General features: G+C 37.8%; 6 protein-coding genes across 11 annotated transcripts; 5 read left to right on the top strand and 1 right to left on the bottom strand.

Moving 5' to 3' along the window:
- Positions 1-740: 740 nt before the first annotated feature.
- Positions 741-5,921, top strand: LOC125205918 (mitogen-activated protein kinase kinase kinase 3). The gene is made up of 11 exons (XM_048105125.1): positions 741-1,433; positions 2,024-2,341; positions 2,538-2,625; positions 2,766-2,828; positions 3,330-3,490; positions 3,574-3,649; positions 4,088-4,147; positions 4,255-4,362; positions 4,448-4,681; positions 5,150-5,247; positions 5,338-5,921. Exons 1-11 carry the CDS (start codon positions 1,042-1,044, stop codon positions 5,585-5,587), a joined length of 1,848 nt encoding a protein of 615 aa, XP_047961082.1. The 5' UTR covers positions 741-1,041; the 3' UTR covers positions 5,588-5,921.
- Positions 5,922-6,034: 113 nt separating this feature from the next.
- Positions 6,035-10,413, top strand: LOC125205916. Of its 3 annotated transcripts, none has more exons than XM_048105123.1 (6): positions 6,035-6,548; positions 6,627-6,696; positions 7,002-7,221; positions 7,319-7,424; positions 8,145-8,356; positions 8,866-10,413. In XM_048105123.1, the coding sequence occupies exons 3-6, from the start codon at positions 7,033-7,035 to the stop codon at positions 10,144-10,146; spliced, it is 1,788 nt and encodes a 595-aa protein (XP_047961080.1). In that variant the 5' UTR covers positions 6,035-6,548; positions 6,627-6,696; positions 7,002-7,032; the 3' UTR covers positions 10,147-10,413. The 3 variants fall into 3 exon arrangements, with proteins under 3 accessions (XP_047961080.1, XP_047961079.1, XP_047961081.1); XM_048105124.1 differs by having other exon boundaries at positions 6,514-6,543; XM_048105122.1 differs by lacking the exon at positions 6,627-6,696.
- Positions 10,414-10,550: 137 nt separating this feature from the next.
- On the top strand, positions 10,551-13,915 carry LOC125205919 (transcription factor MYB56-like). 2 transcript variants are annotated; one of them, XM_048105128.1, is made up of 4 exons: positions 10,551-11,123; positions 11,945-12,097; positions 12,906-13,108; positions 13,222-13,915. In XM_048105128.1, exons 3-4 carry the CDS (start codon positions 12,949-12,951, stop codon positions 13,716-13,718), a joined length of 657 nt encoding a protein of 218 aa, XP_047961085.1. In that variant the 5' UTR covers positions 10,551-11,123; positions 11,945-12,097; positions 12,906-12,948; the 3' UTR covers positions 13,719-13,915. The 2 variants fall into 2 exon arrangements, with proteins under 2 accessions (XP_047961085.1, XP_047961084.1); XM_048105127.1 differs by having other exon boundaries at positions 12,903-13,108.
- Positions 13,916-15,866: 1,951 nt separating this feature from the next.
- On the top strand, positions 15,867-21,178 carry LOC125208329. 3 transcript variants are annotated; one of them, XM_048107914.1, is made up of 7 exons: positions 15,867-16,020; positions 16,538-16,875; positions 18,188-18,839; positions 18,929-19,128; positions 19,216-19,460; positions 19,561-19,810; positions 20,049-20,216. In XM_048107914.1, exons 2-7 carry the CDS (start codon positions 16,607-16,609, stop codon positions 20,065-20,067), a joined length of 1,635 nt encoding a protein of 544 aa, XP_047963871.1. In that variant the 5' UTR covers positions 15,867-16,020; positions 16,538-16,606; the 3' UTR covers positions 20,068-20,216. The 3 variants fall into 3 exon arrangements, 2 of the variants coding, with proteins under 2 accessions (XP_047963871.1, XP_047963870.1); XR_007174094.1 differs by adding an exon at positions 21,045-21,178 and having other exon boundaries at positions 15,868-16,020; positions 19,561-20,653; XM_048107913.1 differs by having other exon boundaries at positions 15,868-16,020; positions 19,561-20,923.
- Positions 21,179-21,241: 63 nt separating this feature from the next.
- LOC125208331 (photosystem I reaction center subunit N, chloroplastic-like) lies at positions 21,242-21,975 on the top strand. The gene is made up of 3 exons (XM_048107916.1): positions 21,242-21,539; positions 21,613-21,738; positions 21,822-21,975. Exons 1-3 carry the CDS (start codon positions 21,273-21,275, stop codon positions 21,909-21,911), a joined length of 483 nt encoding a protein of 160 aa, XP_047963873.1. The 5' UTR covers positions 21,242-21,272; the 3' UTR covers positions 21,912-21,975.
- A 102-nt stretch (positions 21,976-22,077) lies between these two features.
- Positions 22,078-25,634, bottom strand: LOC125208330 (probable polygalacturonase). The gene is made up of 5 exons (XM_048107915.1): positions 24,969-25,634; positions 24,197-24,317; positions 23,686-23,860; positions 22,959-23,029; positions 22,078-22,866 (listed from the first exon to the last, which is right to left on the bottom strand). The coding sequence occupies exons 1-5, from the start codon at positions 25,401-25,403 to the stop codon at positions 22,241-22,243; spliced, it is 1,428 nt and encodes a 475-aa protein (XP_047963872.1). The 5' UTR covers positions 25,404-25,634; the 3' UTR covers positions 22,078-22,240.
- Positions 25,635-26,038: the final 404 nt, after the last annotated feature.

Here is a 26,038-nt window from a genome sequence, read left to right as displayed (position 1 = left end):
AAACGGACAATACAATATGCAATTTTTATAATATGATACATATTGTTAACAACTCAATTTCTTTTTCTTTTTTTTTTACCCAAAAGCCATATCCAATTTTTATATATGCAAAACTATGCATCCAGTATCTTCTGAAAAATGGAATTTGTCACATAAAGTGTCTACGTATTCTATTGATTGTAACAATATTGATAGGGAGTAGTATTATATTGGAACGCAGCCCATCCCACGCCCTAAACTGCTAAACAGACATATTTAAAATATTTAACATGACAAAAATTGTAGATAAATCCACATGTCACAATATTAAACAATTATTAAATCCATACATGTTGACAGGTAGAGTAGGAGTAGTAGGGAAGTAGCGCGTCATTTTCATATTGCGCCCACCAATTAACCAAGTGCATGCATCTGCGCGTACACGTCAACACACATACACACCTCCCACTACGTGTATAAACCCACACATATACAATTTCTATACATTCACATGTACGTACGGAACAACCCAAACGTCGTCGTTTTTTTAATACCAAAAATCTTATGCCACAACCGCTGGTACCCATCATTAACTCTTTAAATTGTTTTTGTTATCAGTATTGTTGAATATAGCATAAATTAGGAGTACTAATTAAAATAGAAATATTTAGGAAAAAAATGATAAATAAATACAGATATTCTAGAAAAAGTAGGCCACGTCAAGTAGCTGGTTTGCCGTCCGCAATCTGCTTAGCTGTTTATCATTTTGTTTCGGTCTTCTCTCTCTAAAACACCTCCACACACACTCTCTCTCTAAAACAACGAGGTGAAGACAACGACGAATTCTTCAAATTCCTCATATACATATACGTGTGTACGCGGAATAGGGTCTTTTCGTCTTCAACTCTCATCGAATTTATTCGCAATATAAATTCAACAAATTTCCAATTTCTCTCTCTCTCCTTGATTGATACATGTGCCAGTAGGTGATACATGTGAACAGATTTTAATAGTCAATCCAGGTCTGGTTTGGTTTAATTCACTTCAATCGGAGGAGAAAAAATGCCGGCTTGGTGGGGGAAGAAGGGGCGGAGCAAGGATTCGGTGAAGAGTTCATCGGTGAAGAATGAGAAGAAGAGAGGGAAGGAGATTGACAGCCATAGAGTCAACAGCTTGGACGAAGGTCTACTGCAGCCGACGCCGAGAATCAGCAGAGATTTTTCCGCCGGCGTTAGAGAATTGAGCGGCCGAGATTCATCTGGCTTCTCCGGCTTCGATTCGGCGTCTTCGTTGGATAAAGGCCAGCCGCAGCCGTTGCCTAGGCCGTTGGGGGCATCGAATGATCATAGTCATGGCGTCGGGTCTGGATCTGGATCGGGTTCGGTTTCGAGCGTCAGTTCTTCTGGGTCGTCCGATGATCACGCTCAAGTTGCGGCTGATCAGCCTGCTTTTAGGTTGGTTTTTTTACTTTTTGGGGCCTTTTTTTGGTTAGATAATTTGGGACTTTTTGGTCAAGGGTTCATCTGTCTAATTTGGGGATATTGTTCTTGGACTTATATGATGCTTGATCTGTTATACTGTTGGTTGATGAATTAGTTACTGGATTTGGTCCCAAAACTCTAAATTTGATTAGTTTCCTTTATCTTATATCTTTGTTTTTGAGGTTTTTAATGAGATGATCCATGTAGTTTCTTCTAAAAATGCTAATTCCTCATCTTGTGCCTTTTTTTTTTTTTGTCTCTTGCGCAGATTGTATCTCAAACTTATCTCCTTTCAAACTTGTGCATATATATCCCTATCCACAGTTTAGAAGGTGGAGTAGAAGTGTAGAGAACTATAAATTAGAATCTTTTAAGATATGATTTTGATGATTTTTCTACCACTCCGTTGACTTTTCGGGCAAAGTGGATGTATACTTCCCCTACGAATAGTGTTAGTATTTAGTTTTCTGGCATTAGATGTGAAGGCAATAACAACTTGCTAATAATTGGCTTTCACTGTGCCTCTCTATGTTGTGGATGACATACTTTAATCCCTTTGTCAGAGGACATGGCGAGAACAGATTGAGTCCTTTGATGAGAAGCCCAGCCCGAGCTTCCAGGTGCAGTACAACACCCGTATCACCCCTTCATGCGCGTCTTGGTGGAATGAGTTTGGACTCTCCGGGTGGGAAGCTGGAAGAAGGGAAGAGCGAGCTTCATAAACTTCCCCTTCCACCTGGTTCTCCAGCTAGCCCTTCTGCGTTACCAACCCCAAGAAGTCCTGGTACAAATGAAAGCTCGAGTTATAATGCTTCTAAATGGAGAAAAGGAAAGCTTCTAGGAAGAGGCACTTTTGGTCATGTTTACCTTGGCTTTAACAGGTAATTGGAATTTATGGGATGTCTTTTAAGGAAAGTGATTCATGTCGTAGCCTTTTTAATAAATATATCAAACATTGTTTTGACTGGAATTTACCATAATATGCTCTATAATAACTTCATTTTCATATGGATTGATACATACATGTTTTTGGAAAAAGTATTGGCGTAATAAGACAATCTAGTGTTTTTATGGCAGTGAGAATGGGCAAATGTGTGCCATAAAAGAAGTTAGACTTGTTTCAGATGATCAGTCATCAAAAGAAAGTCTCAAGCAACTGAATCAGGTATTTCTGAAATTTTTCCATCTTGATTTACATTGTCAACCACTCGAAGAATGGCATTCCACCTTATGGCATTTTCCTTTTACTTACCGCCAGGGTCTTGTTCTTATATTAATCTTCCTCACACATATTCATCTTTTCAGGAAATAAGCTTGCTAAGTCAGCTTTCACATCCAAATATTGTTCAATACTATGGAAGTGATCTGGTAAGATTTAGTTCAGTTTAGTATTATAGGGACTATATCTTATTGATCGATTGTTTGAAAGTCAACATGGGAAAATATGTTCAGGATGCAGAGAATCTTGCAAAACACATTATAATAACCAAGACATGTAATTTGACAACTGATCAAGTGGGTAATGTGGTAAATATGAAAAAGTACCAAGATCAAATGATTCAAATCCCTGTCTAACCAAAAGTCATCGTTTCAGCAAGCTCATAATCCAGAACACTGTTTCTTATTTCGAAAATCAACAAAATATTCAGTCTTTACTGAATAAATGCTTCCACTATCTCCTGCCAGACCTATCACACTGTAGAACCAGAGATTAGTTTTTGCTGCAAATTCATGAGGAAAACCCCTTAGTAGTATCAGTATCAATCAAGTCTGCCACCCATCTCACTTAAGTATAAAGTGTCTGTTTCTATGATTATCCATATTCGACCGTGGCTAGTGTTCCTTGTAACTGTGCTTGAATTCTTCCAGAGTGAAGAAAGGCTATCAGTTTATTTGGAGTATGTTTCTGGAGGTTCCATCCACAAATTACTGCAAGAATATGGTGCGTTTGCCGAACCTGTTATCCAAAATTACACCCGTCAGATCCTCTCTGGTCTGGCCTACTTGCACGGGCGCAATACTGTACACAGGTTCACCTCTCTCTTTCCTGGTAATCAAAACAGTATTTCACTTTTTGCATGGCGATGTTCTAAATTTCACCTCTTCTCTGCAGAGATATCAAGGGAGCAAATATTTTGGTAGACCCAAATGGTGAAATTAAACTTGCTGATTTTGGAATGGCAAAACATGTATGTATTCAGTATTGCTTAATTTATTTTCTATTGTGTGATTGGTTGGTTGAATTCTGTATTTCTTAAACATGGTTGACCAGTATCAGTGCTAGTCATGAAGTTCAACTTGGCTACGAGTATAAGAGCCAGTCACTCTCTTTGGAGAATGAACTGGCAGTCAAGCTTATTTGCAAGTGTAGAAGTGGCATTAAAGGGCACTCAATAATAAAATATATGAATGTGCAATATATCAAAAAAAAATATCTTTCGCTCCATATCTTCGCATTGGATATAATCAGTCTCATGCACCTCAGTAGTAGATTTCCATTTTTGAACAGATTAAAATATCTAGACTAGCATGATCAAAGGAAGGCAAATTTACATGGATAAGCTGAATGCTATGTTGATTTATTATTCCAAAGTACTAACTCGCTTATGTAATGATTTTTTAAATAGATAGCTAACTGTTCATCAATGCTCTCCTTCAAAGGAAGTCCTTATTGGATGGCACCTGAGGTATGTCTCTTTCTATTTGAAAACGATAGATATTGACAATGTATTTTAGACAGATTTTTCCCTCAGTGATTTCTGATTATATGTGCTGTATGCCTATATTCCATCAGGTGGTTATGAATACAAATGGATACAGCCTTCCAGTAGATATCTGGAGCTTAGGATGCACAGTTCTTGAAATGGCTACTTCTAAACCGCCCTGGAGCCAGTATGAAGGGGTTGGACATCTTAACTTGCTAAGTTGAACTTTGTTGTTTTAAAATTGTTTTGGCATTCAAGTACTCGGTTTATCTGATTTATCAGGTTGCTGCTATATTTAAAATTGGAAACAGCAAAGATGCTCCAGAAATTCCAGAGTACCTATCTGCTGATGCAAAAGGTTTCATAAGGCTATGCTTGCAGCGGGAGCCATCTGCCAGGCCAACTGCATCCCAGTTACTCACTCACCCTTTTGTTAGAAATCAAACAACAGCACGGGCTAATGTCAATATAACAAGAGAGGCTTTTCCTCGGTCTTTTGATGGAAGCCGCACACCGGTAATTTTTCTTGTAAACTACATGCTTCAGTATCTTGGCTGATTCTTATATTGACATTTTTCCTGTTCAACTCTTTGATACTTTCCGGTTATAGCCCTTCCAATTTTTCTTCATTCCTTTGTTTTGCTTTTGTTTTGGACATTCTCACTGTGTTAAAAGTATAGAGCCACTATTTGGTGATTGGGAACTTCTAGTTAAATTGGATTCGGCTCAATTAGTCCTAGAGTTGGTCCCTGATCCTGAAAGACATCTGAACCCGATTATTTTCCCTTTTCACTATAGGGGCCCTTGGTGATGAAGTACTATGTATTTTTTTTTTCTGAATTTGCTGATTATTGCAGTTACTCATGACCATAAAATTACTTCTATTAGTGTTTGCAGAGTGCTTTTATTTCAAACTACCTGAACAACGCTTAGCCAAAGCTTTGTGCAATCTGTGTTAACCTTTTATGTTGATACTCATTGCAGACTGCTCAGGAAATGCAGTCCAGCAGACCGAAGAACAGCTCTTTCGATAGAGATGATGGTCCGAGGTTAAATATACCAAGGACCTTATTAAGCCCTAGGTACTGGTATTTTATCTACTCGATTAGATGTGTTTCATCTGCATATTACATGTGCGTGGCAATTTAACTTTCCTTCCACTGTATCTGCAGGGATGACACGAGAATGATTACATCACTGCCTGTATCTCCCTCCTCAAGCCCATTACGACGTGATGTAGGGGCGTACAACAGCTTTTTCCTTTCTCCACAGCACCCCTCTTATCCTTATGTTGGGCAGAGCAGTCAAAATTATAGTGATCACTCGGTATTTCCGTTAAGGCCCATCTCAAGAACATCGCTCGAAATCCCACAATTTAGAGCTCAAGCGCCATTTAGATCTCCAACGAGGAACATACTATAGTAGTCCAGAGATGTGATGAAAAATCCCAACCCACACAATGCTCGTAGAGCTGTACTCGTGTGATAATGAGCTAAAATACGAGGTGTGGAGCAGGCGAGTTGAGTTGCCTGCTTCCTCGAAACAGTACAATGGCCAAAGGTAGCTCTAGCTGAGCGAGCTTTAAGTAATCATGGTATGAAACTCAATTTGACAGTTCCGTTGAACGTAATCTATATGATGGCCATGTAAATAGATAGAGAAAGAGAGAGACCATAGAGCTTCTGTATGCTATCAGAACACTGATAACTGATAAAGACTGTTGGTTGGGAATTTCAAATGAATCTTTCTAGTCGCAGCCTTGATTTAAATTCGGACCGGTCAGTTCGACCAGTTAAGGTATTTTAGTTTTTTATTCTAACGATCTGCAAAAAGTTACACTCGAAGTTTTGCTTCAAAAATAATTTGACTGATTAAAACCTCACCAATTTGTGCAAATATTTACCCACTTGACAAAAACCACAGTTTGCAGAAAAATAAAGTCACCATTTGAGAGTTGAAGTTAAGTAAATCAAAATTTGCTAACGCTTTTATACATTTATTACTCATTGGATTTGGTTACGCTACACACTACCTCATTACGTTTATTTTTGGACAAATCATTGAAAATATATTATGTACCCTAATTTGCACTACATAAACTTATAAGTACAGGTTTACATCCATCATCTATGACTCGCATGAATTTCTTGAATGTTTGAGACATCAACACATCCTTCAACTTCATCTTATGACTATATGTGACTTTGAGTTTCGCTTATCCCGACAACTTCTTATAAGTCTCAGTTACTCATGTAGATCTTCTTCGCTTCAACTTGTTTACAAGTATTTTGACTTTTATCCGAGCAAATAATATGCTTTGTTTCACTTGTGTTGATGAACCAAGCTCTTGGCTTACCCATGACTCAAAGGCCCTCTTGGTAAGGTGCGCTCAATTTTTCTCCCTTCTTTTCTTGGGTCGACTTCTCGCAATTGCAGTAATTGCCATCTAATTTCCGTGCAGCCGCTACCTTCCTTTTTCCTTAGAAAAGAGAGTGCTTCGAGGATCACCTTGCTCTATTAAATTGTCTCAGGTTCTAATAGTTAACCATATTGTCATTTTTAACATGAAGACGAACACTCAATTCTTTTAATTTCAACTTTTTTTTTATTTTCTTCATGTAATTCTCTAAGTGACTAAATCTAACCAACATATAAGAAAATCATTAATCCTACTAAAGTAGGACCCAAATCTTCCGGTTTCGTACTTAGTACTCCTTATTTATTAATTATTGATTATAGTAAATAAATTAGAGTATAAAGGAATTATTTTCAGATTCAAACCGCAGACTTTGTATTCTACAGAAATTTGAGAAATTAAAACTGTAGAGCATTTCAGATTAACAGACGACACAGAGAGAGAATTGAAGATGCCGATAGAGATGCCGAGGGGGTTGCCATTCTCGGTTGATACATGGACGCCTTCCTCCAACATGAAGAGGACTCATTTCCTCACCCACGCTCACAAAGACCACGCGCAAGGGATCATCTCTCACGCTTCCTATCCTATCTACTCCACGCTCCTTACCAAAACTCTTCTCCGCCAATTCTACCCTCAGGCGAGAGCCTATTCCTTTAATTTGAATTTTACTACTATTAATTTTCGCTGACCACTCGCATTTTCTGATCGGATTGTTGTTCGAATTGTTTTTGCAGCTTGATGAATCGATGTTCGTAGGTATTGAGGTCGGTCAATCTCTGGTGATTGACGATCCGGATGGTGATTTCGTTGTCACTGCGTTTGACGCCAATCACTGTCCAGGTCTGTATTGCTTTATTCTTATGTTTGCACTTCGTATTTTCTGAATTTTGCATTTCTATTCAACTTGGATACAACCATGAAATACTATTTTTGTGTTCCTTATTGGTGATTTTTGCATGTTTTCTATGAAGTATGAACAGACTTATAAAGAAAAGAAGCAGAGTAAAATAATATGCATCTAATGATCATTGTAAAGTGCTAATGTAAGTACTACTTTGTTGAGTATTGAGTTGAAGATTTGTTCGGTCAATTTTCTTGGGAGTGCTCAGGCGAGGCTATAGTCTTTTACTAGTATATCATTTGGATGAAGTGAGAAATTCTCACTTCATCCAAATGGTGGACTTTAGAAAATTGTCACCGACCTGGAAAGGGTATAGTGGAAAAGTAACGTGTTGTGTGAATAGAATTAGAAAGGTAATGATAGTATTAGTATGTCATTCTTATCAGATCAGTGCATAGCCTTCTTTATATATGTAGTATTATGTACTAATAACCAACCTCTTTATATACGGAGTAGTATTTATGCATTAGCTAACTTGGTAATGCACTCTGACAATTTTTCACATTTCCTCACTTCCTTAGAGGTGAATAACCGTGCCTCTTTTATCATGCCTCCTGATGTTCCCTCTTCTCTAGTCACCTTTACCTCTACGGCTAATTGGTCTCAATAAAAATTCTGATGAAAAAGGAATCTCACAAGAATTTTGTATTTTTATTCAGGAGCAGTGATGTTTCTGTTTGAAGGAAGTTTTGGCAATGTATTTCACACAGGAGATTGCAGATTAACCCCCGAGTGTTTGCTAAGTTTACCAGACAAGTACATTGGCAAGAAAGGGAAAGAACCAAAATGTCCATTTGATTACATCTTTTTAGATTGCACATTTGGTCAATGTCCTGTGAAGATGCCCAGCAAACACTCAGCGAAGCAGCAGGTATACTTCATTAATCCTCCTTGAATATGTCTTTTTTGGCTTGTGGACATACCCTAAACCCTAAGTACAATCCAAAAGCTTCCATGACCATGCTCTGTTCCAAGCTGTCAGTTAAAAATAGTGAAATGGCATGTGCATTAGTGTGCCTTATGAGATAATGAGGGAAACTACGGCTTTTTTATTTTAATATTTTCGGCAGTGAACAACAGAATGTCACATTTTTTACTCATGTACATTGAAGGTGTTGAAAGTTTTAAAATTATATTTAGATGTTACTTGGCAAGTGATCAAGGCATCTTAACAACTAAGCTTCTTATATTCTAGCTAAGTGGAAATGCAAGTTTTATAGCCAAATGTCTATCCAGAAAGTACGTATAATTGGATAGATGTGTCACAGGTTTAAGATTACAATTGCTGTTTATGCCCCTACCCCTTTGAGATGCTTAGTTCAGTAGATATACTGACTGTAATTTGAATTTGATGTGTGAATATGAACATTTGCAAACCAGGTTATCAACTGTATATGGAAACACCCTGATGCCCGTGTGGTGTATTTGGCATGTGATCTTCTAGGTCAAGAAGAGATACTTGTAGAGGTGTCACAAACATTTGGTGAGAAGATATATGTAGATAAAGCAAAAAACTTTGCGTGCTTTAACTCGCTTAAACTTATAGCCCCTGAGATCATATCAGAAGATCCATCTTCACGTTTCCAACTATTTGATTGCTTCCCAAAACTATATGAAAGAGCTGGAGCAATGCTAGCTGATGCACGTGCTAATTTTCAGCACGAACCCCTTATTATACGTCCTTCTTCACAATGGTATGCTTGTAATGAGGGTGTTTCTGAGATGGAAAAGCAAAGAAAGGAAAGAGTTGATCAAGCTGTCAAAGATATGCATGGTATTTGGCACGTATGTTACTCAATACACTCATCCAGAGAGGAAATGGATTGGGCCTTGCAACTTCTTGGGCCTAAATGGGTAGTGTCAACAACGCCTACCTGCAGGGCTATGGAGCTGGATTATGTTAAAAAGCACTGTTTTAAAAATCTACAAACTTTTGACAACTCTCTATGCAAACTTCTTGACATTAATATGGTAGAGTCTTTAGTTCCAGATGGATCGAATGAGAATTTGAGCTGCTCGCATGTGGTGGACATCTCCAGTGGCCATGTAGAAAAGCAATCTGGACCTTTTGTCATATCCACCTACCAGCAGAAACGGTTGAGTTTATCTCCCCCAAGCAAAAGACCAATGGTCACATTATTTGGGCAAGCGAGCCTTGGACTCCCCTATTCATCCTTCCTACTTGAATGTAAAGATGCATCAGTCATTTGTAACTCTGAGGAGAAACAACTGATTGTGGCAAAGAATGTTTCCTTTCAGAAAGAAAATGTTATAACTGAGAACTCTGAAGAGCAATTTGTAACAATGAGACAAATTGAGTTTTCTGGAACAAATTGCAGTGGGCCTAACAATACTTATGATAAGGAGATTCCCACCAGTAGTTCAATGGCGAAAACAGCAGCAGAAACAAAGAATGTGTCATTTGTGAAAGAAGATATTACTCAAGTGAATGCTAAAGAGCAATTACAAACCAAGAGAAAAGTCGAATTTACTGAGACAAATTCCACAGAACCTGCTGCTACCTCAACTGCGAGGTCTTCGAACTGCTATGATGAAAACTTAAGAAGATTATACAGGTCTATGAATGTACCAGTGCCTCAGCGCCTTCCCTCTCTTGTGATGCTAATGAAAACCAAAAAATCTGCAAGGAAGAGGACTTAAGAAAATTCTTTCTCTACAAGATTTTAAATCCTTATTTTTAGTGTTCATTGTTGGCTATCATCTGCTCATGCTTGATTGTTTCAAAGAACCTCTTTCAACCATGTAACTTAGAGTTTTGGTGTTTGAATGGCTTTTTTGCCTGAAAAAGAAGATAAAATATCAGGTATACATGAAGCTTGATACGGCTTTTCTTATTTTCAACAATTTCAGTTTCCTGCTTAAAGTGTTCACACCAATAATTTGATACTTTATATATATTTCCGATAATATGCTTTGTCAGTTCTTCATGCATATGTGTTTATACCACCAATATATAAACCCTAGCATGCCTTTTCCATTGTGACCAAACTTAACTGTGCTGTTCTTGTCTATCATAATAAATACAGTTGCTTATGCGTACAATTATTATGCTGACAGATTATATATTTCTTGGTACAATAATGATTTCTGATTTCTCTTTCTGCCCTGTCTACTGAAAAAAATTCCAGCTTAACATTTGGACCTTTTTGGTAATTTGGATAATTTTAGCATTCAAACCAAGGGACTGGTGATGGCTGAGCTTTTTTGGTGCATGTTGTTGACCATTCTCTTATTGTAGTAATTTTCCTGCTCAGTAAGTTACTTCCCTTAGGTTGCTTGCAAAACAAAACCTAGGGGCTGCTGATTTCTATTGTTACACTTCTCAAGTATATTTATTAGATTTTCCATTCCTTATTTTCTCATTCCCGATAATGGATTAAATCCTTTACACCTCATAGTGTTCCAGAATCTTTGTGATCTTGAGTACTTTCTCCCTTTGGAAGGTATTTATGGATTTACCTGTTGATGTCAAAGTAATACTTGCTGCATTTTCCTTGAGAAATTCTATATAGTTACTGCTTTCTTTGAAATATTATTATGTGTGTAGGTCCCTTCGGCAATAACTGTATGGTTCACAAGGTACAAGGTGTTGGATTCTCCTGGAATGTGTTTTCAAGGTTGGTCACCAATATGGTTTTAAGCGACATACCATTATGGTTTTAGAATGGGAACTAATGTGAATTTATAATATAGCAGTTATATATGTTGCTTTGCTCGATCGTTTTGCCACCACGATTTCTGTATCGTTAAAGATTTCCTCCGATATATGTATACAGTATACACACGCATACCCAATTTGATTTTATGACAGATTCGTTTTCTAAAGAAGGTTTGAAAATAGTTTAGAGTGAAGCCAGTTTGAACTAAAAAAAGTGTTCTATAAGGGGGAATTTACTTCTAGGGATTAGATTGATTGATAAAACATATGATTGAGTGTTTGAAGGATAAGATGGTCAAACAAGTTCAACATTAATCAATCCATCAAAGTAAATGGTAGATTAGCTTGGATTATTTTTATTCATCCATCCTATCACTCAAAATAAACGCCCCCAAGTGTATATGAATTACCCTCTCTTTTGATGCTCAATATTAATCAATTACAATTAGGAGGCTGATTATTCCACCTGCACACTCGCAATTTGCATGCTTTACTCGCTAAATTCTGACATAAAAAGGAAGCACTCTATGCTGATTAAACTGAGTACTTTTCTGATGATATGCCAAGATTGATAATGATAGGTACAAGAATATCCTGGAATGAAACAATCAGACTCTAACCCTCTTTCTTTCATTCTTTCCTTATCTACAGCAATATAAGGGAGTGACATGTGCCTCACAACTGAGAAACTTGCTTCAAGTTTTAGTCCTGACCATTTGCTTATTTGCAGAAGTTCTTTTTGTTTATTAATGAGTTTCTATATGGAAAATGATGTCACAGGCCAGTATCTTAAGGAACAGAAAGGGTACTTTGGGAGCAATTGAAACAGATTAATCAAATAAGTTCATCCTACGAACATGTTTGCAACCTCCAAGCGGTTGAAAGGATGCATGGGGCTGCAAATATTCGGTGCTGACAAGGAACTCCTTTAAGGTAAGCTTTATACTCCATTAAATGACCGTAGCTTGTATCAAATTTCTCCATGTACAATAGTTATTTATTTATGGAGCTTGTTGCTAGTGTATTCTCTGAAAACTCAGCGGTAGGATGTTAAGCACAACAATTTAATGAATTTAAAAGGTAAAGGCAATGAATGATGTGATACATCACATTGTTCCAGGATTTCTCTTTGGAAGATGGCAGTATTTTTCATTTTTTAAAAAATTTCTTGCAATAATACTTAAACCTAAATTTTCGCCATGCTCCTGTCCATCATTCTCTGTGAATGCTGTGGCAGATGCTGCCTCTCTTTTGAAAAATAGAATTTGCATCTATTTCCCAGAATGCACACACAATACCAACACTTTTGGGTTGTTTGTTAAGTACTATATTTTTGCAAAATGGACACTCAACTCAGACCTGCAATTAAAAGACCAACTTAGTTCATTTCTAAAATTTTATTTTTCTCTTTGTTGATGCAACCTATGCATTTCTTCGCATTATATTACGGAAATGATTCCTTTGGCTTTTCTAAGGATACGCATAGCGAACGCTAAGTACAGAAACTCATTAATGGCATTGACGCACGGAGTAGAGTCATTTACGATGCTAGAATGCTTTAGCGTCCGTTAGATGTGTTGACAATGAAACCTGAGTCAGTGAATAGTAGGTGTGATATTTATGTAATTCGCCCAAATCGACAAAATCAGTTGAGATTATTTATCTCTCCAGCTATGCATCGATGCATTTTATTAAAACTCCATCCCCTATAAATTCCGTTTTGAACTTCTCACTTCAGAAGCCAGACATAATTAGCCATCTTTAAGACGCTCTAAATTTCTTTAATGGCAACCTTGAGAACGAGTGCCGGAGCAAGTCGGGGAAGAAACACTTGCCCAAGATGGCATTGGACACATGAGGAAGATGACCTCCTAAGAACCCTTGTCCAGGAGTATGGTGCAGCAAGGTGGGACCACATTGCAACTCATATCCAAGGGAGATCAGGTATTTTTCCCTTGTGTCTGAGGCTTTATTATAGACATTTCTTATTATGCATGTCAGTCCCTTTTCAGTTTCTTGTGCTACCGGATGAGGTCTGTTTTCTGGTTTCTTCTTAGGGAAGAGCTGTAGGATAAGGTGGCTCAACCAATTGCAGCCAGGACTTAATAAGACACCATTTAGTCTAGAAGAAAAGCAAATGCTCCTTGAGCTTCACAAAGGCTTAGGGAACAGGTGGTCTGTCATAGTCAGGTTCTTCCCCGGTCGAACAGATAACCAAGTGAAGAATCACTACCATATACTTGCAGGGACTAGGAAATCCACACCCTCGTTTTCCAGCAATGATCCCCATGTCCCTCTGGATAATGGATATTCACAGTTTTCTGATGTTACCAGTGGAGGAACGCGACCTCCATTCATCAGTGGTTCCTCTTCTGTCTATGGAATGGCTGTAAGTTTTACCCAGGTTGGAGCGCCCTCTTCCATCCCAAACAGCCCTGGTTCTCACCCACATCAGACAATTAGCGATGGGAGTTCCATGATCTCGGATGCGAGTTCTGCCTGCATCCAAGATCCTGAATTCATTGACTTTTTGGGGGTTGGGAGTTCATATTAAAGAGTTGTCGCGTTTGTTGTTTCCTTGTTATGCTTTTCTCGCCGTTCTCCCTTTTTTCGTCTATTTTGGAGTCGTATGAGGAGCCATTTTGTTCAAATTCTCGCCTTATGGTGAAAATTTCTGGCAAGGACTCCTGTGGTTTATCTGAATAATGTTTCCTTATTTTGAATAAATGAACTCCGCTGTTTCTTTCTGAATCAGATGATTTGATGAAGTGTGATGTTTAATCAGTAGACTTTTGGTAGTACTTGAATGTGTTGGAATTGTTGCTTTATTGGTGCATTTTGGGAAAATTAACTTTCATTTGCCATTTGCCATTTGCCATTTTCAATAAAAGGAAAGAGAGAAGATAGAGTAATAATTAAAAGGTTATTACAGATCACAAAAGGTGTACAACTATTAGGAGTTTGTATGCTTTTACTGAAGTTGGACTTTTTTCTGATTGGCGATGCATATTCCATATACCACTTTAATTTCGTAATGTTTATGAAGTGTAAAGTCGCAATATTCGCTATACGTCATTACCATTGAATTAGAGAGGGGATGGATGTGTTTGGAGACTGATGATATGATGATTTAGATAGATTTAACAGTTATTAGTGTGGATCTTGATATCCTAGTTAAGAACCTTTTAACATTTGGAGCGTTAATAGTTATACGATTCAGGATTGTTATAAAAAGGCTCTTTTGCATGTGGTGGGGTTCAAAAACAGTAACTTTAAAATATTGTAACCCATTCGAACCAAATATTGGGCTGGGCTCTGCACTTGTATCTGCATGTTTATATGTATGGACCAAGGTTTAGTCTTTTGGGCCTTAATAATGAACTATTCGAACCTAATATTGGGCTCGGCTCTAATTTTATTAGAAGCACTACTTTTATATGCTTTCCATATAAAATAGTGTTGACGCTAAATATCTCATTTCATTTTCATTATTTTACATTTTATTATAAAATTAATATATAAAATGAAAATTCATATTTTAATAACTTATTTCACCATTTTTTTATAAAGTCAAATAATTTTCTAAAATTTCAAACCGATAAAAAATGAGATATCAATTGGCTTCACAATTCAAATCAAATTCCTAAATCCTAATAACCCCACTATTTTTAATGGATATTCAAATGAATGTTGGAATAAGCAAAAAAGAGTTCATGGCATAAAGAAATCTTCATATAGCTACGTAATTAGTGAATTTCTTCTCGTACAAAAAAATAGTACTACGATGAAGCACACACAGTCGTCAAATGTGAAAATCCAAGAAAAATAGAAAGGAGAGATAAGAAAAGATCGAAAGAGAATGAGATTGCAAATTTGTTGATTAAATTATGTATCACCGCATTAACTAAATTAAGGAAATACAGTAGGTTGTTAAGATCATTGCAAAATATAGAATTCTGTCACGAACAATATGACTGCAAATTTCTTCGGCCTAGTTTAATTGGGCTCTATGGATAATTAAATTTATATTAATACTTGACAATTATAGTAGTACTATTATAAAAGAGGCGATAATAAGAAAATTAGCTATATTTAGTCACTCATTTATACCATCACCATCCACCATTACGAGTCTTATTTATGGGCGGCACGAGTTTTAATACTCCCTCCGTCCTCCATTAGGAGTCACACTTTGATCGGCACGGGTTTTAAGAAATGTAAAGAAAAGTTGGTTGAAAAAGTTAGTGGACTGTTGGACCCATTTTTTTTATATTGGTTTTATAATAAAATGTGAGTGAATTGAGTTAGTGGAATGTGTGACTTACTTACCATCTATGGTAAAAATGAAGTGTGACTCTTAATTGGGAACGAACCGAAATGGAAAAATGTGACTCTTAATAGGAGACGGAGGGAGTAATTGTTAAGAAAAGTGGATGAAAAAATTAGTAGGGGTTCCACTTGTATATATTAATATTAAATGAAATGGGAGTGAAATGAATTAATGGAAGGTGAGACCTTATTACCTTTTATGGTAAAAGTGAACCGAGACTCCTATTTGCGGACGGACTAAAGTGGAAAAACGGGACTCCTATTTGCGGAGGGAGTAAAGTATATTTTAATACTATAGTTTGATTTAGCATTGGTTATTTTTTTCCTGGTTTAGGAAAAAAATAAAGAAATAAAATCGTTGGAAACCTAAAATAACAGTGAAAAAAAAAGGGAAAGAAATGTGAGAGTATTCTTGTTGCGCCTTCAACCCTTCAAACACTCTTCAAAATTTTCAGCCCCTCAACAGAAACCCTCTCTCTTCCACACACACACTGAATGGTACGAGAGTTATTTGCCATGGAGCAGCTGTAAGTTTTTTTACCCCAAACACAAATCCTGATTATAATTTGTTGAGTATCTCTACACCTCTGCAGAAATTTGCATTTCTGATTTTCTTTGTAGCGTGATTGCTCTTTGTTAATATCCAATTCATCCTGTTTCTAGTTAAACATATTTAATGTTGTTTTATTTAATTTATTTGTCATTTGTTGTCCCGCTAAAGCGTAAAAAAATGAATCTTTATGATTCCCTACCTCCTATTACTGGTGATTTTGGTGTTTTATACTCTTGAAATGTTGTTGCGTAGTTAATTTGCTTAAATATCTCGATATATATTCATTTGAGTCAAGGAACCATTGAATTTAATTTCATTTACCTCTCTTCTCATCTTAGAAACTAGACAAGGAATCCTTTCATAAATGAGATAAGAAATTTAAACAAGTGTTATAGTGTGAGGCATCGGAGATGCTGTAGATGTTCAAAAGGCCTAATCTTTTTTGTTTAACTGTGTGTATTCTTTTTAATTTAATTTGTTATTTGCTTCAGCTATGCACAGTGAATGGTGCTGTTAGGTAATCGCATAATTTTAGAAGTTGAAGGGTCAAACTGAAGCAGATGGATGTGATTGAATCCATTGATGATCTCCAAGTGCAAGATCCACCCGGAGAAGATTTCTGCTCAGCCGATTTGGATTGGGTCAAGCTTAGGAGTGCAGAGCGATGTGATGAAGTTGCTCTTATACCTTATGATCGGGTTGATGCATTCATCATTGGAGAATGTTCTACTTTAGAGTGCCCAACTAGGTTCCACATCGAGAGGGGCCGGAAACGATCCCCAGGAAGCTTAAAGGAATACAAGAATGATGAGTATTTGGAGTATAGGCTGTAAGTATTCAATTTACTGTTTTTATGTTGTCGTTTTTATTAATTGTATATTGGTCTGATCTAAACACTTATTCATCTCTATCATTTGGAATTGTGGGTTGATATTTTCATCTATAATGGCCCTACATTGTTAATCTTTTGGATGTTATCATTTAAAATGGCTTTTTAAGGATGGCATAAAATGGATAGATTCATTTGGAATTAAAGTATCTTGCTTTTTTAGTTTTTGTAGAGTGTGCACTCAATTTTTCTTTAGCTTCCAAACACAGATTCACTCCCTTTCCAGGGGAGGACTAGAAGAATAAACCGAATTTGGAAGATGAATGTGTCTGAGAATCTCACTTTCCTTTTTCCTCCGAACCATTTGGTGTTCACTCATGTCTCGTTTTTTGAGTCCTTCATTGGATCCACTAGCTACAATCAGCTGAAAGCTCTACTCCTACATCACATGATTGTACAAATTAGTCCATACTTAACACAGAAGGGAAACTGTCAGTTGTTTGGTTTTGCTTGCCTCCACTTGCTTCATATATGACTGACCAAACATCAAAGATTGCACAACTTTTGTGTATTTCAGTTCTTACTTATGTAGTTTTTTGAATAAAAATTTACTATTATCTCACTCAACTTCTACCGATTTGAACATAGAATAGATGTCTTACTGAGACAGAATGTATATGAGAAGATTTATTTATCGATCCATGGCATTGTTAGTTTTTTCTCAGTAAAAACTAAAAATAAAAACCACTGTCCCAATCCAATCTTGCATAGTATGGTAAACAATGAAGAGCAGTGTAAGATAGAAGTGGTGTTAGTAGATTTATATACCTATCTATGATGTGATTGCACATTTAAATCTAAAGGACATGCTTATTTCACTCTTACATTGTTAGACAGATAAAAAAGATTTCCTGGTGAAGGTAGATAAGAAAATTCATTTATCCATCCATGTTTTTAGCTGTTTAGCACTTGAATGAGGTCCACTTTGTCCCCTATACTATATATGCTAAAAGATACCTGTAACAACATGGAGTAAATGTTACACGCAACTACATAGACATGAAATATATACTCTTGTGTAGAATTGCATGGAAACACCCACTTTAGGTTTTGATCCATTTTAGTCTGAAAATGAATCTTTATTATTTCACTTCAATGGTTTAAACCTTTCACCAAACCCGTGTGCCTTCTGAAAAAAGTAATCAATCATTGTCTTGAACTCCCTTTTTGCAAGCTAATAAATTTACCATTGTTTATATTCAGTTTCCGATTCATCTTTCTAAAATTGTTGTTAGTTGTTTTTGTTTTGAAGGTATTGGTGTTCTTTTGGACCTGAAAATTATGGAGAAGGTGGAGGTACATTGCCAAGTAGAAGGTATCGGCTAAACACTCGAAATCGTGCAGCCAGGCCTCAATCTATGCGGGGATGTACATGCAATTTTGTTGTGAAGCGTCTGTATGCCCGTCCATCCCTTGTGCTTCTTATATATAATGAGAGACGTCATGTGAATAAAGCAGGTTTTGTCTGCCATGGTCCCCTAGATAAGGATGCAATAGGCCCTGGCGCCAAGAAGATTCCGTATGTTTGTAGTGAGATTCAACAGCAAACTATGTCTATGATATATCTTGGTATACCCGAGGAAAATGTGTTGGAGAAACATATTGAGGGGGTTCAACGCTATTGTGGTCCTGATCCAAAAGTGAAAACCCATGCTTCACAATATGTGCAGAAACTTGGGATGATTATTAAGCGTTCCACTCAAGAGTTGGATCTCGATGATGAAGCAAGCATCCGTTTGTGGGCTGAGCGGAACAAGAAGTCCATTTTCTTTTATCGAGATACGTCAGAAAACGAGCCTTTTATTTTAGGAATACAGACTGAATGGCAGCTGCAACAAATGATCCGGTTTGGCCATCGCAGTATCATAGCAGCTGATTCAACATTTGGAATTAAGAGACTAAAGGTAACTTTTTTTAAATATTAGTGTTTGTTCGGTGCTGCATAGTTAACTGTATTTCATGGCCTTCAAATTATGAGTTACTCTAATTGCAGTATCCATTGTGCACACTTCTTGTTTTTGACTCAAGAGGACATGCGCTCCCTGTTGCTTGGATCATTACCCGCAGTATTGCTAAGCCAGATGTCAGTATATGGATGAAATCACTACTTGATCGAGTTCACTCAGTTGACCATGGATGGAAAGCCAGCGGATTTATAGTTGACGATGCTGCTGCAGAGATTGAGCCCATAAGGCAAAATGCTTTGCTTGTGTTTCTTTTCCTCAATCTTTCTCTATTTTGTTATTACAGCTTATTGATTTGGTTTTCTCATCTTTTCAGGGAGACATTTTCTTGCCCTGTACTTTTTTCCCTCTGGCGGGTTCGTAGGTCATGGCTGAGACATATAGTTAAGAAATGTACTAACATTGAAGTCCAGAGGGAGATCTTTAAACGTTTGGGTCAAATAGTGTACGGCATTTGGGGAGGAATGAATCTTAACGTTGCTTTAGAAGAGCTTATGCTGGATTGTGTCGATCAAACTTCCTTTATGCAATATTTCAAAGATTCTTGGCTCCCTAAGATCGGTCAGATGACTATGATCTGTACTACATATGTGTTTCTTTGTTTAAACTGTTGTCATTTGCATACTCTTGCTTGATTTCTCATGAATCTTATATGCTGCAGAAATGTGGCTCGAGTTAATGAAGACTGTGCCACTTGCAAGCCAGGAAGCATCCGGTGCAATTGAAGCATATCACGTGAAGCTGAAAACTAGACTGTACGATGATTCACATCTTGGTTCCCTCCAGAGGGTTGATTGGCTAGTTCATAAGTTGACAACTGAGTTGCACTCTAGCTACTGGCTTGACCGCTATGCAGATGAAAGTGATTTATTTCCAAACGTGAAGGAGGAATACATGGCTTCGACTTCATGGTATCGAGCTCTCCAAATTCCCAACGCTTCTGTTTCCTTTGATGAAAAAGACCAACTTTTTGCTAAAGTGCTCAGTCAAAATGACAGCAGCCAAAGTAAACTAGTCTGGAATCCTGGTTCTGAATTTGCTCATTGTGACTGTGAATGGGCGTTGCAAGGGAACCTATGCAAGCATGTGATTAAGGTCAATATGATTTGTGGTAATATGCCTCACTACCAATCTTCCTTATCGTTTCAGTCACTTAAAACTATGTTAATGGATCTCTGGAAGAAGCCAATGGATGATTCTGTATCAATGGACCTGTCAACTGCCTGGACATTACAAGTTCTCGACCAAGTCCAGAAGCTCGTGGAGTTGGATGATTCCAATAATATAGGTCTTGTTGTAGACAATATGCCGCTAAAATGGGCTGCTAAACGAGTCAGAACATCATCACCTGGCAGACAGTCACAACCCTCTGTGTTGCCAGGACCCTCCAAGAGTTCTGCTACTAATAAGAGTGGGAAGAGGAAGAAATTGTAGCACCTAAGATGATCCTTTGGCATTGATCCGGGGATTGAAATCGTGTGTCTGATGTCATTGATGAGGCACTCATGGCACAAGATGATAAGAAAGATGGGAAAACACCAATGAAGCACATGGCTGTGACTGCCAGTGGCAGTGAACTCAGGTTGGCCATGAAATTGCTCTGAGCATAGGAGATTGGATTACCACTGCATTCTTGGTATTTGGTTTTGCCATCGGACGATGTTCTACCAGCCTTCACCCTCAACAGTTTGTTATAGTAGAAGCAAACATCGCGATGAAACGTTAAAAAATCCGACTTGTGCATGGTTTTGCAGGTAACAACAGAATGCAATCTTGCTTAACTATGCTTTCACTTTTCGGACAAGTTGTAGTAAGACTGTTAAATCACCACCCAAGCCCCGAACATGGTCTGTTGAGTGTATATCCGTGAACCATTTTATTATGTTACCTCTCTCTCTCTCTCTCTCACCGTGTAAACAGCGATGGACCAGTTGTGTTTTCTTTAGCTCATTGGTTTGCAGGTTATTCAGAGTCATATTTTATCCCATATGTGTTAACTTGAGTATGAGTAGCTTATCTTTCCATATTCTTCTTTTGTGTTACAATTCTTGTAAGTAGGATTCAAACATTTCAGTTATAAATATTTCAAACGAACAAATGGTCTACTGCATTCACAGCCTGATATCGGGTTCTACTCCTTTTTAGTAATATACTGAATTGGATAAAAGCTAAGATCACAAAAAATGGGCCCTCAAAAATGGAAATCCAACCACAGAAAAGTGCCAAGTAGGAGTTAATGAAATGCAGAATTTGCCAATGAGGGAGTGAGGCAATCTCACCTTATCCACACTCCCACCACAACCTCAATCCACATCACTTCATAAACCTTAATCTCACCACCTCATTTCCCCATAATCCCAAAATCCATCTCTAATGGCAGCCATGAACTCTGGTGTTTTGGCTTGCAACTACGCCATCTCCGGCGCTGAGCTCAACTCCAAAGTCAGCTCTCTGCCCTCTGTTGCCACTCCAACAGCACCGGCTCCGAGGCTGCCTGTCATCAGGGCCCAGCAGTCCAGTGAGTCAGGCAGGAGAGCTGCCATTTTCGGCCTTGGCGCCGCCCTCTTCACCGCCGTTGCTGCTTCCAGCGCCAACGCTGGCGTCATCGATGATTACTTGGAGAAGAGCAAGGCTAACAAGGTTAGCTTTTACTAAAGATTTTGCATGATCATGTGCCATAGATGCTTGATCAAGATTTTTCTGTTTGGTGCAGGAATTGAATGACAAGAAGAGGCTGGCCACCAGCGGTGCCAACTTCGCACGCGCCTTCACCGTTCAGTTTGGCACGTGCAAGTTCCCCGAGAACTTCACCGGATGCCAGGATCTTGCCAAACAGAAGGTCTGCTTTCTCCCTCTCCATCTCTATTGATATATATACATATGGTTTGTGCTAAGATAGTAGAATGGCTTTGTTTGTTGCAGAAAGTTCCATTCCTTAGTGAAGATCTAGCCTTGGAGTGTGAAGGGAAAGACAAGTACAAGTGTGGCTCTAATGTGTTTTGGAAATGGTGAAATGTATATGAGCTTACTACAATGTGTATCTAGTTTGTGCTTCAAGAAATTCATTTTCTGAATATTTCATTCTCTTATATTGTCACATATTTCCCATAGTTTGTGAAATGAACAAAACACAACCAAGTGCAAGGAAAATCTTGTAATCCAGTAAGCAATACAAGAATTTGTTGGTTACAAAATGCTGTCAAATGAGTAAAATTACAAGAATTTTGTCTACTTCCTAAACAACTGTGTAGTATAAAAAATGGAAAAAAGAATGAATACTACTATGTCACATTATATAAATAATGGATGAATGGAGTGAGGCACTACTCAAAACCTGAACACTAACACCAAGACGAGGAGCCGTTTCTCTGCAACTCTAAGCACGGCATGGGAGTCACGCCATCACTGAAGCCAGAGACAAACTCGCAGCTCCACCTCTGAGATGGCGATATCCCGAGCAGGCTAACATTTCTCATGCATATATCCTGAAATGGAGCCCCTTCAATGCCTACTAGCAAGGGGGGTTTTCTCGAATCCTTACTCACTACATTACTTATCCGTATCCCTCTCACCAAAGGCAACGCGTTAGGGTCCCATTTCTCATCTGGATGGTCATCCGCGCCTCTGCTAAACCTCAACGGCACCTTAACTCTCTCCATCACAACATTTTGTATAGTAATGTTGGTGATGTATCCACCTCGACCCTTGTCGGTTTTGATCCTTACTCCGGCTGCAGAGTCCCTAATGTACAAATCCTCGACTAGAACGTTGCTGATGCCACCAGACATCTCACTGCCAATCCCAATACCGGAACATGTTGGAGTAGTTCCTGATACTCTTCTTACAGTAATGTTTACACTTGGTTTGGCCGTGGCTATGCCGTACTGGTCCCAACCACTCTTCACTGCTACTAGATCATCACCACTCTCGATATAGCAATCTTCGATGCACACATTGGTGCTTGAATCTGCACAAATAACACTTTTCGGCTTAATTTAATTTATTAGCTTATTTAAAGGAAATGTGAACATGTGAGGTGTAGAGTGCTATTATTAGTACCTGGATCAATTCCATCAGTATTTGGGGCATTTAGAGGTGCCAATATTGTCATGTCTTTGATAACAACATTGCTGTGAAGAAATAGAAAATGCTTATCAAAATAAAATAACACAAACACTTTTTACTTTCTTTTACAAAGAATAATGAATAAAATATAAGATACCAACATCTATGATTATATGAACCAGAATATGCTCAACTGACCAAGAGAAGCATCATTCAAAGTTCAAATCTTCATTCTTTAAAGCACAGACAAAATCTTCAAATGCTTAAAAGCATACTTTTTTCTTCATTCTTTAAAGAATACTTTTTATTTTTGTTTTTCGTAAATCGATATTTAATGGACAGAATCGATTTCACCAAGATTGGTATTTCGGTACCTGATTCCTTTCTATCTCTTCCACTGCTTTGTTCCAACAGTAATGACATATTGCTGCTTATTTTTTATGTTGGTGCTATCAAAAGTTTTGTATCTTTTCAATTAAAATAAGCAGATGTGATCTTGTAATGATCTTTAGTGACAAATTAGCAGGCCTAAATATACTTTTCAATACCTGAATACAATACTACCAAGTTCACATCACACATTTTTTGAACTTGCTTACCCCATTCCCTAAATTAAAGAAGTTCATACAGAGACAGCAGATTTCAGCCGAAAGTTCCTTTTTTTTTCCTTCTTTTTGTGCAGAAACAACAATAGCAAATACTAATGGAGATGAAGTGATACCTGCAGTAAACAGGATGAATGGTCCAAAACGGAGAGTTTCGGAAAGTGAGGTTCGAGATCAGGATATTGTGTGAGTTTACAAGTTCAACAAGATGGCCTCTTGTGTTCTTTAATGTCCTGTTCCACCATAGATCCCACCACATCTTCCCTTGACCATCGATCGTACCATTGTTGCCTGCAAATATACTCGACTTAATAAGATCGATTAATTAACATCAAGGCACATAAATCAAATGTTAATATCTATTAGGCACAGTTAAAGATTCTGCTTTAGAGAACTCATTACAAGGAGATTACAATTGAGGGAAAGGTGCATTAAGCACCACCACTAATCATCTAGTCAACTAAGTAAGGCTTAAACAAAGTTAGGGAAGCATTGAAAATAGACAACATAGTTGAAATCCATCATTATTCAAAACTTGTGCAAAGCATGAGGTGGTTCAATTATGACAAACACTATAATAAACAATGATGATCATTATCTAAAGCATTAAAGAATCTTTTTTTGTACCTGTAATGACAACATTTGTAAGGGAATTTCCGTGAATGAGGCTAATGTGTCTGCCTCCCTCTCTCTCCCTACCTCTTCCGTATGAAGGCAACGCCTCAATGATCGGCCATTCCTCCGGATCCTACTATTCAAATTACTCATCTTTATTAGCTTCGAACACCCAAATTAGACCAACAAGACTTATCCATTAAAACACAATCAAAAAGGCCTGTGTAATTAGCATAAAGATAGCATTTTTATGCTGCTTTTTTCCTCTTGCACCCTTTTCCCTAACCAAATTGACCAGGGACGCTTAAAAACTCAATCTTTAATCGTCATAAAAAAATCCCAAGTGGATTAATTTATAAGGCTATGTATAATTAGCATAAAGATAGCATTTTTATGTTGCTTTTTTCCTCTTGCACCCCTTTTCCGCTAACAAAATTGAAAATTGAAGCTTAAAAACTCAATCTTTAATCGTAATAAACAAGTCCAAAGTGGATTAATTTATAAGGCTGTGTATAATTAGCATAAAGAAAACATTTTTATGTCTCTTTTTTCCTATTGCACCCTTTTCCCTAAACCAAATTGACAATTTGAAGCTTAAAAACTGTCATAAACAAAATCCCACATTTAATTACGTGCCCATGTGCAGGCATCAAAATTAAGACATGGGAAACTGTAAGCAAAAAACAGAAAAAAGAAAGGAAACAAAAAATCATGTTTTGTCTGAAAGCGAATTCGAAAGAATGAATAAAAACAATAAAATATACATGGAGATTTGCAGCCTCACCTGAGATCCCAAGATGACAGCTCCATCTTCGAGAAACAGCGTGAAATCGCTCGTCAAGTTGAAGCTTCCCGTGACCCACCTCCCCCTAGGAACATTCAGCTGGGCCCCACCCCCACCGCCGCCGGATTTCTCCAAAAACTCGACGGCGCGGCGGAAGGCGGCGGTGTTGGAGGTGGCTCCGTCGCCGACCCCGCCGAAATCGGCGATCGATTTGACGAGCCTCCGCGGCGGCGGGGCGCGGAAGAGGGCGGAGCAGGTCTCCGGCGCGGCGGCGGCGCCGATATCGGGCAGGGGGGAGATGGCGCGGGTGGTGACGTGGAGGGTGAGGGTGGCCGCCGCCGCGAAGAGGAGCAGTGTGAAAGCCCAAGATGGGCGGCTGAAGCTCGATTTTGCGGCGTTGAATAAAGGGTTATGATCGCTTTGCATCGTCGTCATTATTCTTCTCCTTCTCCTTCATTTATTCATATAAATATACATGCAAAGATCACATGAATTGTGTGATTGAGCGATGTATTTATTAATTAGGATGATATGATTTGCGTTTTGGAATTAGGGGAGAAAGGAAATTTGAAGTGGTTTTGGTTTGTGAAGATGCAGAGAAAGGAGAGGAGTGCATGAGATTGTCCGTATCTGTAACTGAATGGAATTGGAATATGTATATGTATACACAAACACAAACACAAACCCCTTTAAATCTCTAATGTTGTCCGTATATATACTTCTTTTTTTATTTTATTTTTCCAACTGATTTTTTTGGAAATTTTTGGTTACTGATTGACTATTGATAATTCCATAATTAAGAAATATTTTTCTTATTTTCAATTTCGATAATAGTATGATGATAATTCGATTAATTTCTTATTTAAAATAGTGTCAACTGTCAAACATGGTGAATTTGTGGGAATATTTTACAATAGTATTTGGAAAGTTGAATCAGACCATGATCCTGTTTGTGCTCTTGTGACCGATTTCACATGGTCCAACCCTATAATAGTCCGCTTCTTACGTTTTCCAGCCTCAGTTTTGGTTTTTTTATTTTCATTTCAGACTCAATTTTGGTTGACCACGCA

The sequence above is a fragment of the Salvia hispanica genome, chromosome 2 (assembly GCF_023119035.1).
Source record: "Salvia hispanica cultivar TCC Black 2014 chromosome 2, UniMelb_Shisp_WGS_1.0, whole genome shotgun sequence".
Classification (NCBI taxonomy): domain Eukaryota; kingdom Viridiplantae; phylum Streptophyta; class Magnoliopsida; order Lamiales; family Lamiaceae; genus Salvia; species Salvia hispanica.
The sequence above is the reverse complement of the archived record's forward strand: the minus strand, read 5'-3'. Positions and strand labels throughout refer to the sequence as shown.